Here is a 14,008-nt window from a genome sequence, read left to right as displayed (position 1 = left end):
TACGCTGTATTTTATTTCATCTGTGTACTAACTGACATTTAACTATGAACTATTTCATAAACCAAACTGGCATCGAATCTCTCTGCATTCCCTAAGGTTGGCTGGTATAGGATGCTATTAGCATTAAGCCCGAAGATTATTGTACAAAATTCATTGTAAAAAAAATTGTTTTAAATAAATATTGAATTCGAGTTAACATAATTAATAAAAAATAATCGGCTATTTCTCATACCCCTAAGTGATAAGGGTTGTCCACCAAACATCTTATTTTTATTATTTTATATGTGCATTAAAAAATACAACCTAAATTTTCCTCATCAGTCACTAACCCCAATTTTTAATAGCGATTTTAATTTTTATGGCATAATTTTTTTGCCATATAAATATATTTAATTTATATGGCAAAACAACGTTTACGGCGCCAGCTAGTAGATACATAATATCCATATTGACGCTCAGATCCATACTGTTGGTAATCACCCAAATTATACTTGTGAACATAAATGTTTGTACCGCGCGAGGAATCGAGAAATTCATCGGAAATAAGGCGGTGTGCTAAAACTAGAGCACCAGCGCCATAAAATAAGGTTTTAACATTTAGTAAAACAAGTATTTTTCCGTAAAATTTAATTTAATATTATACAATATTATATACATCCTTCTTGTTGTTTTGTACATAAATTAATCGCCTGCAATATTGCTGGACGAAACTTACAAGGCTTACACTCGCTTTATACATTAATTTTTTTATACACAATGCAGTATAAATAAATATTACATCTCATTCTTTCGACTTCAATTATTAATTTGAAATAAAGTAACATAAAATGCACGTTTTTATAAATAATTTACAAGTTCATTGTATCTGATATAACCTTTACATTAAACATCTATCATTACAAATGCTTCTGAACCCTGTTCTAATGTGGCAAAAACACCATATATTAAATTCTAATTTATATTATGCACTTAGATATTTATAGCTTTAGTCACAAAAAAAAACCTGAGCAAGAGTGCATCATATTTATTTACCTCCAATTCCAATCCAAAAGGGGCCGTTCAAGTATTACGTAAGCACTATAGGGGGGCGGGGGGTCTTTTCTTTGCTTATTTTGGATGACATGGGGGTGGGGGAGTCTGTATGATGATTACGTCATCGGTCGTAATTTAATTTTTTTACACGAATGGCAACCCTCACATTGTCTTTGCTAAAAAAACAATACATTAATTGAGAAATGTTTACGTAAGCATGGGGGGAGGGGGTAAGAGCTTTGCTTACTTTTGCTGACAAGGGGGATGGGGGGTAAATAATTGTGATAAATCTGCTTAGGGTTAAAAAAAAACATGTTTAAATTAGACATTGCAGGTACACCGCCAGCAGTCTTCTTACGTGAAGCGGACTATACGTAATATAAATTAAATTCATAAATTCAGTTTTGAAAATTAATTCTCTTTATGACCCGCGAGCTAGGTCAACATGAGCAATATACAATAGGTGATTTTCTACAGGGAGGTAATAATTGACTAAAAAAGCTTCTGGCTCGCACTATTAGTACAATATGACGGACATAACCCCGTTAGCCTTAAAACTTCCGCAACAATACTGCCACGTAACGGTTACAAGTCATTATGTAGATACACACTTTAAGAAAACAGGCAAAGTGCGAGTTGGACATCAATGCGAACGAAGTTTATATATTCTTTTTAATAAAATTTTATATAAATAATTATGATAGACAAATCCTCTGCAACATGAATGTAATAAGGAACCTTATGTTTCGACTTTTTAAAATCCACTTTACATTTCATTGGAACCATTGAGCAGATTGAATCTGAACTGAATCTTGAACAGTTTTTAAATCAAAGAACAATATAAGTTTTAAATACCTTATTCTACAAATCAAATTTAATGAGAAGTCTACTAGACGACTCATTACTTGAAATAAACATATAAATAAATTATATTTCATATAACAACTACATAACAAATTAACTAAATGCATTATACTTGTGACCTATAAAGTACCAAACTATACTAAAAGTAAATAAACATTTTTATCTTATATGTATATAAAGCGTCACGCACACGAATGTTGTGTTCTTTAATGCCTACTAAAAGCGATACAGAAAAGAGAAGTGTCAAATTTACAACAGACAACAGTACTAGTATTTGTCGAGGTTTTTAAGGCCGATCAAACAGCTTCTTTATTGCTATAGTACGTAGCAGTGGCCTCCCGATACATACAATTCCTCAGAAATGCTTCTGAAAGAACAGGCTACTTATGTAGTCACTGCTCTATACACATGTTTTAAATTGGAACTAATTCCGTAAAGGGACTCCAATGTACTATAATATTTGAATTCTATTCTAATATCTATAATTTTATATAGTAATTGATATCCCAAGAAAAACGCAAGATGTGCACACTATAAGAACGAGATTTACTTATACTAATTTCTAATGACTGCACTAGTAATAGATGGTTCTAATTGTGTGGATGACGCTTAATACACGCAGACCTTTTTTAACTCTATTTGTTTAAAGATTTTAAATACAAATATGAGTAAGGTCATTGAGTTTGTCTATCAAAAATGTGTACACGATATTTGCACGTGATCGTAAGGAGTATATTAGATATTTCATTACATACGTTAGTTTTCGAGTATATCGTCTTTGCATTTTCCACAAGTTCTTTCGAAACTCCTGTGAGAAGAGAATGTATTATGACTATATAACATGTAAGATTTATAATGGAAATAGTCTTCAGAATGGGACTTTAACATACTGGAATGATTAAATTGCAGTTCCATTCTAAACAACAAGTGTTTTAAAAAAGACTTTAAATTCCAATACTTATACATTTCTAATTAGCTCTCAAAATAGATAGCAAATAGTGCATAGTAATGAGTGCACGTAACATTTTTCATGCGTTTATATAAAATATTTGTACTAAAAATAATTAAGTTACATATACATGTAACTTAATTATTATTAGTACAATACAAATGCTTGCACGCTAAAATGACCTCTATTATGCAAGGGTTAAGTATAAAAAGTGTATCTATCTCACCATTTCACGACTATACAGCTAAAGTACTAAGAATTTTAACAATGCTTTAGAACTGCAGTAAGTTCTATATTGGAATATATACATATTCCAGTATAGAACTTACTGCAGTTCTAGACAAGCCAATATCATGTCATTTAATATTTGTTGTAAGTGTATAAAAAGGCACATGCTATGTGCAATCCAATGTTATTGGATAGAAATTAGTCACTAGAATAGATTGGCTGGTCTTAACAGGTCGTTAGGAATCATCTATTATTATCTATTACCGTATTATGCACCTACTTTCTGTACTTGTCCGCTTTATTACGTAGGAACCACATTAAAGAAAAGAGACAAGCTGGCGGGCTGGTCAGTGGTCCCGGCGAGTTGACCATGGCCTCTATTTCGGGGATTGTTTTCTCTACCACTTCTATTATTTCATCGTCCACACCACCACCTGAAGAGCACAAAATTGAGTTTAGGTTACGTGAACTGTTTGTTTTTGTAGTGATGTGACCAAATAACCTTGAAACAGCGCCGTTTGATGTGGTTTGAATTTTAAAAACTATATATGTACTTCAGTTCAAAGTTACATCGCCCATTCGATCCGCGCAAACTTTAAGCGGCCACACTGTACTTTATTAGCAATTACAACACTAATTAAGATGCAAAATAAGAGAAGATAAATTGATTGTGAATAACTAAACTAGTCCTTGACTAACTGTAAAAACTACACTGAAAAATCTTTATTTATTACAACTGAAATGTATATAGATATATAAAACTTATTGTGAACATTTTAAATGTTTTATTTATATACTAGCTACCCACTCTGGCTTTGCACATGTGTACATGTATTATACATATAAACCCTCCTCTTGAATCACTATCCATTGTTAAAAAGTGCATAAAATCTATTAAAATATCTAAGCAATTAGACAGACCTCTTCATTTATACTATGTGAAGATGTGTATAATGTATAATACAACATGTTTCTATGTCTGTTGGACATAGAAACATTTTGTATTATACATGTTATATTATATGTGATGAAGGTCTTAGGACACAAATCATAGTGATGTTCAACTTACCTTGTTCTGTTTTCATATCATCAGTCACTTCACAATAGTATAGTGTTTGGAGAGCTCCCTGCACACCAACACCAGACCTAAAACACAAAATAACAAAAATTATTATGAATAATGGTACTACTACCATACTTGGGGCTGGTTATTTTTTTAAGCTTTTTTTTATTCAACCTACCCTCGGACCCACTCACTGGACATAATAAAACTGTTTGAACCTTCTTAGAAGGTGGAGAAAATATTTTATGAAATTAACCTGTGGTTCTGGAGCTAGTATTATAAGTACAAAGTGTATTACTTTGTCGTAATGCAAATTGCATAAACTAACATTATACATTTTATCCCACAAATTTGTGATATACATATAATTTATATTGCAAAGCTATACAGCGAGTATTAGAGAAATCATATATTCAACTCTGAACAAACATGAACTAAATTAATTAAAAAATTATATATATACATATATCAAGGACATTTTCTCAAAATGGTAACAGTAAGTGTAAATGGGTCAAATATTTACCTGTATGAAGTAACTTTATGCAAATCTTTGAGCTCAACATTATATCCACACTCTTCCAGCACTTCCTCTCTTGCAATCTCATCTATCGACTTATTCTTGTCTATGATACCCGCACACATCTCTAACGCAACACCCAATGATGCTGGATACTTATTTGTGTCTATAAAGTCTGCCTGTCTATCTTCAGGTTTTATACAGTTATAGTAAATAGCTGAAATTAAAGTAAAAATCAAAGACTAGTAGATTAAGAAACTTATTTCATTTTATATTGTATGTGTCAGCTCCAATATATTTTATTTGCTATTGTTTATGGATTTTACAACATTTTAGGGTTCCAATCTATTTAGACAGACATGTAAAAAAAATATAGTTTTAGGATACATAATACTGTCTACTAATAAACTATTTGATATTACATAAAGAAATATTGTTTTCAGACCACAATGGTGGAAATTAAGCAAAAGCTAATAGAAATGGTAACCATAAACTATGAACACAAAATACTCTCCTGGCAAAACTTCCTGTTCATTCCACAATATCAAGGTTTATTAGCACTAATATTAAAACTATGACTAGAGTGGTAACTAGAGCTACCTTCCTTGTTTATTCTATCACTCAGAAAAATATTTAAAGTGTTAAATAAATAACAGTGACAGTGTTTGTTTCGTGTTGTGTACCTACTCGCCCGGTCTCTAAAACCTCACTGTCCGAGAACACTATAGTATATATGGTAGGAGTTAAGATGTGGGTATGAATTCCCTGTCGATGGCGAGCTGTGCGATGGTAAAAAGTAGCTATAGGCAATAGTATAGGTTAAAATAAAAGCAATTAATACCTGGTCGAAATTGCTTGACGAATATCATAACCCTTCTTGTAACATTAAATACTATAATTACCACACTATCGTGAACCTCTAGGATGTCCCAAGTCTTTTTCATGCCGTTCTGAGTGTAATTAAACCTAAATGGTTTTACGTAAGGGGAATCAGGCAGTGGACTGAAAAAAACATCCTTAACATCTTCCATTGTATTCAAACTTGTACCTACTTGGACCTCTATAATATAAATATAATGGCAATTAGATTAAAAAGTATGATGTATATTATTTATTCTATAATTTTCTTTATGCCAAAAAAATATTCAATTCTAAATTTTCCTGTGAATTTAGTGTTGTGTTTGACAAATACTTATAAATCGATTATAAATTATTATTTATCGATTATATGTTCAATTCAAAGATAATCAATGATATTCAGAACGATATTCCATTATCATCTGCTTCTTCTATCACACATTCATTTGGGGGTCAGCGTAATATGTTTTTCTCTTCTATTTATCCCTCTTCGCACTCATCTTAACGAGATGACTACGAACATCACAGAACACCAATATCCTATTCACTGCCGTTCTTGCCATATATTAAGGCTAGAACGGCAGTGAATGCTTTCTTTAAAATATTATTTCATTATTACCAATATTTCATTAAATTTTCTTAATCCTGAAAAGAAGAATCGTAATGTGAAGTGATTTGAAAACATGATAATTTATATTACATTTAAAGGAATATATATTTTACTAATTATTTTATATAGGAAATATTATGCGGTAAGTGTTCAATTAATTTATTTTTATTAGTAATACCTGTGGTAATACATAATCGTTTATCGTAACAATAAATTTAGTACCTCACTATGTCGATTAGTGTCACATAGGAATGTCATAGCTGTACAGACCGAGTGTTATTGCCTTTCCTAAATCGGGAAAAACGGAACCAAAATAAAAAGGATGTCATTCTAAGTCAGTCAGCACATCATTACTTGTGCTACCCTGTATGCTGTATTTCGACTTGATTTTGACCAAGGAACATAATACTCTAAAGAGAAGAAGGGTAACCTAGTACAAAAAAAATGGGAAATACTCCAATACCACTAGCGCTACAAATTCCGCACGGAATATTTTAGCACTAATAGTGGAGGGAAATTCAAATATTTTGTGTTTATAATTTTATTACTCAAGTCTTTAGACGGTCAAGAGCTTCATCAAACACGGATATTTTGCCTTTAGGAACAAAAAAAATCAGGCAAATGTAGCCTTGAATGGCAAAAATAACACGTGCTTGATCAAGCTGTTGGCCGTCTACAAGCTTCATAAGAACTACCATACCCTGATGGATAAAATGGCAGAGAAGCCGTCATAAACATTAGTTAACTTTACAAATTAAAAATGTTTAAATTTTAATTTATAAGATTAACTGGCGCTTATGAAAGCAGGTCTAAAAGCATTAAAATAAAAAGTATATTTCATGTATTCTTGGAGATAAAATAAGAACAAAGATTTTGATTTTCTTTTATTAGTTTCATTCCATTTGCCCGTTCATTTGAGTGGCGTGTTACGCTTACATAGAATTCAATATCTTGACCCTAAAAATAAAAGAAACTACTTTTTTTACACATACTGAATACATACAATCACAAAATAATACAAAAACGAACAAACTTTTATATATCAATTTCTAAATTAATTTATTTAGGAATTGTATTTATGTACTTTATGTACACATAATATACTGAATCTATTAGGTTGTCAGAAAACAGTGATAACACTGTGTTAAAACTACATAGTAATTATAATTTAGGACTACTAAAATCATTATTATTATTTACTGTTACAATGGTGTTTTATTAGCAATAACGTTCATAGTTTGCATTATGTATGAACCATGTGAAGGGTATAAGGCAATGAACAGGGAATATTACAGTTTTTGTTTTCTTTCGTTTTGTACTAATATCTATATTAATGGTGGCTAATTATTTATCTACGGGCGAAACGAAAGGAACTGGGAATATCCATGACATTCTGGTATACTTTAATAATAAAAAATTGGTTTTGTTTGCTTATTTGCAACATAACATTTGATAACTTCTAAACAATAAATTGCGATTTTCTTGTAATACATTAATTAGGTCATTCCCGGTTCTGTCTGTATGCTATATATATATATATATGACAGTGGCAGATACAAACTAAATTTCGGAACTACAGTTATCAGTGTTTCATACATATTAAACATTTAAATATTTTAACAGCGTTATGTAAATAGCCCTAATATGAACTACATATTTCTATTTATAGATATGGCGCTGTAAATTTATTTGTATTTTCTTTTTTCAGAGCGTTGTGTTAGATATATTACAGTTTTTTCATGTAGCGGTATACAATAAAAATAATCTAAGAATAAACAGGACTTTATTAACTATGTTTATTGTATCCAAGTAGCAACGACAATAGCTATTTGTTAAAGGCGACAATTTATACAAAACTGAATGTTGTATGTATTTTATATGAATTGAAACAAAACATTTGGAAAAAATTTTGGATGTTTCAAGACGGTTAATGTAATGTGTACATTTTATTCTACATATACCCTGCATAAGGGATTGCAGCTAGTTTATTAGCAAGTTACCACTTTCTATTATAGAAAATAGTAAGAAAAGAACAACCGAGTACCACAGAGTACAATAGCTAAAACAGGTTTATAAGACAGCGTTTTACCTCCATATTCATAAAAATAAGCATGTAGTTAAAATAGATTTGTAGAAAGTATTATATTTTATCAACATGGGGTTTTATGGATAAGGAAGTAATGGAATGATACCTAATTAATAACAGCGAGAGAAATTACCATAATTTTGAACCTAACTCCTAGCTGTTCTTCGTATTACAATCAAGCTTACAATCGTAATTACAATTAATTACTTGTTTTTTAATATACGCATTTTTTTTTGTAAACTCTTTGATTTCTCCTCTTCATTAAATTCTCTGTTTCTTAATACAGTATACCTTTTAATACAAATACGAAAAGTAGATATTATTAAATGTTTTTTATTTTCATCATAATGTTCTGGACATTTTAATAAAAAATTAAAGTCCACTTGAGAAAGAGCAGATATTACATTATTTTTTAATCCCTTTTTCCAACCTTCCTCATTTAATATTTTATTCACTGCTGAAGCGCATACCTCTATACATTGCACAAATTGTATATTTACATATGTAAGACTTCTGTCCATTTCATTATATTCCCTAAAATCTGTAAATAAAATATTAATATCGTCCGTGGATTCCGATGATAAAAATATTTGTTTACAGCATATACATTTGTGTTTATTTTTTTTAAAAATTAATCCACAGACATACGCACATGCTTGCGCTTCAGCAGATGCCTGCTCAATTGCTTCGGTTGCATCAGCAATTAGTGGTTCAAAATCCACTGTGGAACTCTCACCTGTGGATATGTTATCAGGTTGTTTATCAGTAGGGAATAAAAAATTTTTTAAATTATCATTAAGGATGAATTCATCATCTTCGCAATTTCGTTTTAAGCCAGAATGGCGTAAATTATTTATAATAGCTGTTTTTGCTCCCGCGATGAATTGTCCAGTACTTGGGTTATCGTTAGATCCACAGTGGTATCTGATGCAACCGAAACAATTTTCAAGTGGATCTTGGTTTAAGCGGCGTGTCGAAAGAGTATTCACTCCTAAGTCCTGTAAATTTTTCCACAATCTTTCTACCGCGTTTATAGTTCGAATCCACCCAACCTGTGATGGTGGGGGTGAATTCGAACCAATAAACTTCATTTCCGAAATGAATTTTCTCATATTCCTAAATAATTGAAGGTGAGATGACCGTGGTGTCATATTGGTTGAAAATTTTTTGCCGCCACGTAAGTCAGGAATATCGGCATTAACGGCATCAAACAGTTGGTCAAAATTAATTAATAATGCCGCTGTAGCTGACGCCTCTGAAGGGAGTTCATCTGAAAAAATTATATAATAATTATATTCAAAATTTTCAGTTAATATACTAATGGAAACCTTTAAAAGAAACCTTTGCAGTGAAAACTAAGACAACACAAATATTGTCAAAGATGTGTAAGATATGAAATGTAGAGTTATTACAAAGAAAAAGAACTGATAAGAAACTCAATTGAATTACTTATTTGTTTTTTAAAAGCCAGTTTATTTACAATGTATATTAATATAGGTGTCTATGTCTATTCGTCATTAAATGAAAATTCAGTGTGTGAACAACTATTGCCATTTACACTCGTCATTCAAGTAATCGTTTAGTGAGTAATAGGCTTTGCTCAGTAAATATTAATAATAGCAAAAAACATCCAGACCAACACAAACAATCATACTCATGTATATAAATGTTTGTACCATGTGAGGGATCAAACCTGCTACCATTGGAAGTAAAGAGCTATGTTACAGCTAGAGCACTTCAGGCTATCAAAATAGATTAAAAAATACTTACTTGTTGCAATTTTATGCAATATTCCAGCTGTAACTTTATGGCTGAACACTTGCACAGCCAATTTGACACGCATTTTTTGTTTACTATTAGGGTTCAAATGGTGTTCCGTCAATGCAGGTGCAAAAACAAAATTAGGATTGTTTTTATCCAGTTCATAAAATTTTTGCACATGTGACCACTTCGCCACACCTGTTGTGATAAAGTTTTGTTAGAACATCACAACAATAATAATATTATACTAGTTAGAATACATAAATAACTTTATTAAATTATCTTTTATTTTGCTTAACCACTTTTCATAATGAATCAGAAACTCAAAATAGTATTTGAAGGGTTAATGCATGTATTACAGATAATGATAATACTACAACATAGTAAACTACTTTTATGTATGCTAGACATAATATATCTTTAATAGTTAGTTATTGTTTAAATGACTCTTCTGTTACATTATTATTATACTATATTTAATATTATTTACATACCTCTAGCAGTTTGACCATCAATATTATTTATGTTTGTTATTAAACATTCAATATCATGTTTTAAAAACATATTTCTCGTGCATTTGATGAGGTGCGGCGGGTCTAATATTGTGACAACTTCATGTCCATCATGCACAAAATAAGGATTCTCTTTTGTGGAACCAAGGATATCAAGAGCCTTTATGTTGACTCTTGATAAGTCGCATACTGTCGCCACTACAACTAAACCTGTCTTCCAACATTCATGTAATATCTGAAAAGTAATAATATATTAAAAATACAATAATATTTACTATACATAATATAAGAAATTGATTAAAAGAATATTGTATGTAATATTAAAAAAAAACATACTTCTTTAATTATGACTGATAATCTGTCTGAGGTTACAGACTTCCCAGAAAAATAAAATGATACTGGTTGCTTCCATTTTTTTCTTAAACCTGTCAACATGAACATTAAGGCATTACAAGCTATTTGATTTGTTCTGTTATGACTACCATGATCTTGGAATCCTTCAATAATATCTGTCTTCTCATTATAATACAGATGTTTTTTTATCGTCATTTCATCAAATACTAGAATACAAAGATTCTCATCCTCCAATTGGCCTTCAGCCATTCTCTTCAAACTTTCGAATACTTGTTTGTTAATGCCTGTTTTTAATGGTATTTTATTCAGCATCTTTTTTAATGTACTCTGACAGGGTAACGCAAACATTCTTCGTAAAAGTCTGTAGCATGCAGGTGACTTTTTGTACAATGTTAAAGCCATAATTTTTTGATCAACATTATATCGTCGACCTTTTAACTGTCTTTTACAATTTTGCAACTGGTTTTGCAACAATACTATAAATGTATTACTTAACTTCAAATCAGTCAATTTTTGAACATTTTCATTCTCACATATTTTTTCTAATTTGGCAGCTTTCTTTTTACATTTTAAACTTTTGCGTAATCTACTTATCTCCTTAAAACTCTGACTGCAAATTTTACAGTTTTTTCTCTCTAGCACTTAATTCAACAAACTTCTTAACATTTATATTTTTTAAAATTCCTGTGGAAATTTTTTTGGTTTTAGATTTTGATAGATTAGTTACACAGGATGGCCCTGGTTGTGGACTTATTTCGCAAGTCACTTGTGCTACAGTTTCAATATTTAGTGCAACTTGATGAGAGCTATCTACTGCAACATTATCTTCAGTAGGCACTGAATACCTTCCTAATTGCTTTTTTGTAGTGTTGGTAAAACAAAAATCCTTGAAGTGTCTTTTACATAACACTTTATTGCTTTTAAAAAGTTTGGATAAATCATCCAGTGATGTCCAGTCTTGGTCTGGCCAACAAAAGTTAGCCCAAGCTCTTGCCCTGTAAAACAGTAATAACAATATAAATATTTTTATTTACAATTATATGTTTACTTTTTCTGTCAAGTTTACATATGTTAGTTAATTTATTTGAACAAATTTAATCATTTAATAGAATAACCAAAATATTCAATGGTATTAGATTTTTTATTGTTACTGCTTTTATGATAACTATAAATTTTGGTTCTGGCCATTAACAGTTTTATCACTAAATTAAAATAATAAACTAATATAGAAAAATCTTTATGATAATTTTTAGGAATTTTAATTTCAGTTTGTCAATATATCTTTTGAAAATATACTAACGTGTTTCATTAGCAAACTTAGTCATTTCTCCATAAAACATGTCATTTAGGTTTCTATGTGAACAATTCAATTTCTTTTTATCAAAATTTTATGTATGTTACATAAAGGGAGGTGTGGGGGGGAGGGTGGCTTAAGAATTTTAGAAATGCAAATGTGGACATAGCACAAAAACGGTTGATTAAATTATTACTATATAGATATTACAATGGTATAACATACCCGGTAAATCATATCCAATTTGACTGTGAGGTGGAAAAATCAAATGTATGTATGTATAATAAAAGTTTACTATCATTTGGAATAATATTATAGTATAATTACATTATACTATAATATTATTGAAAATACTACCTGTACCCGTGGTTTCACCCGCCTGTTCTGATACATAGGTATATTATTGTAAAGTTTTATCAAAATCCGTTCAGTAGTTTTTGCGTGAAAAAGTAACAAACATCCATCCATCCATCTATCCATCCACACAAACAAATTTTCATGTTTATAATATTAATACGATAATAAGATGTGAAAGTCACCATACCGTCCGACATTTGTTTTTCCAGGTTTAGGAAACCGGTGGAATGATAGTGCCCCATCCTGAATAGCAGTTATTCCACATTTAGCACACTTTCTATATGCATCCGTAGACATAGTTGATTATACCCAATATCCACAATATGAATAAATACAAGTCGTTGCAGCGAATCAATTCTAGCATACATATAACTGCTGCTATGTTTATATTCAAAACATAAACACAAGAGCTAATTTATTCAACACAAGAAACAAGAAAAGAAACAATTTAAAAACTTTCGAAATGTAACGAACTTTCTAAAATGTGTTTTTTTAAATTAATATTACAACTTTGACTTTGACACTTCCATCGAAGCAAATAATCACTACGTTATGAACATGCTATTTTTGTTTATTACAAAAATAGCATGTTCATAACGTAGTGATTTTAGTAGTAAAAGTAAGTAAACAACATTTCAGTAGGTAATATAAGTTTCTTTGCTAATAAAGCATTTAGCGTGTAATCATTGCAAAATATATACAAAAGTATGCAGTATTTTGTTTTTTTTCTAATAAATTAAAATTTAAAATATAGTAAATTGAAAAAAGTTATTTTTGATTATTAATTATTCCATTTCGACAAGTATTTTTGAAAATAACTTCAATAATCTACTAAAATAAACAACTTATTACGAAAGCGAAACCACAACGTAAAGATACGCGTGGGTAAATGGAAATAATTTATTATATAAAAAACTGGTTCGCTGAGAGCTACTTCTTATCTTCATATTATATTTTTCTCTCATAAGTTATTTAATGAAATTACATTATTTTGTGGAATTCCGCTACCATACAAATCTGAATTATATAAATCCATTAAGTAATGAAACGGACTTCAGCAAAATAACACCTAGTTCTATAAAGCAGTATACCATCGTATCCGAAATGGGCTCTAAAAAGCAAGAACCCATGAATATTTTTTTTTATAAACTGTCGTTCAATGTTATACTCTGTTAACCTTCATTCATTGTCATTCATTGAATGTTGTTGATATTATTGCAAGAACTCAAGAGAAAACAGCACACTGTTTTGTCATATTAGATGTAATTTTGTTCAACCGATCTACAATCATGATAAATGGTTTAAATAATGATTATATAAATAAATTATTATAGTTTAGTCATATTATTATTTAAATGTTAATTTAATTAGTTTAAGTATATTATACGTACATTACCCATGAAATTATTTCTTTTTTTTATTATAGCAATAGTTAATATTCCGCAACTCACACATAAGCAATTGTTCATTGTCAAAAACATCTGTATGAAAGACAAACACCCCTGATTTTGACGCAAGCTGAC

General features: G+C 30.2%; 1 protein-coding gene across 1 annotated transcript; it reads right to left on the bottom strand.

Annotated features, from left to right (window-relative positions):
* Nucleotides 1–3,223: 3,223 nt before the first annotated feature.
* Nucleotides 3,224–5,809, bottom strand: LOC131851768 (uridine diphosphate glucose pyrophosphatase NUDT14-like). The gene is made up of 4 exons (XM_059202314.1): nucleotides 5,495–5,809; nucleotides 4,660–4,870; nucleotides 4,143–4,219; nucleotides 3,224–3,507 (listed from the first exon to the last, which is right to left on the bottom strand). Exons 1-4 carry the CDS (start codon nucleotides 5,682–5,684, stop codon nucleotides 3,350–3,352), a joined length of 636 nt encoding a protein of 211 aa, XP_059058297.1. The 5' UTR covers nucleotides 5,685–5,809; the 3' UTR covers nucleotides 3,224–3,349.
* Nucleotides 5,810–14,008: the final 8,199 nt, after the last annotated feature.

This window comes from Achroia grisella, unplaced genomic scaffold (assembly GCF_030625045.1).
Source record: "Achroia grisella isolate CSIRO2021 unplaced genomic scaffold, CSIRO_AGI_Agris_v1 utg807, whole genome shotgun sequence".
Lineage (NCBI taxonomy): Eukaryota > Metazoa > Arthropoda > Insecta > Lepidoptera > Pyralidae > Achroia > Achroia grisella.
Note: the sequence above shows the minus strand (reverse complement) of the source record. Positions and strands in the feature narration are given on the sequence as shown.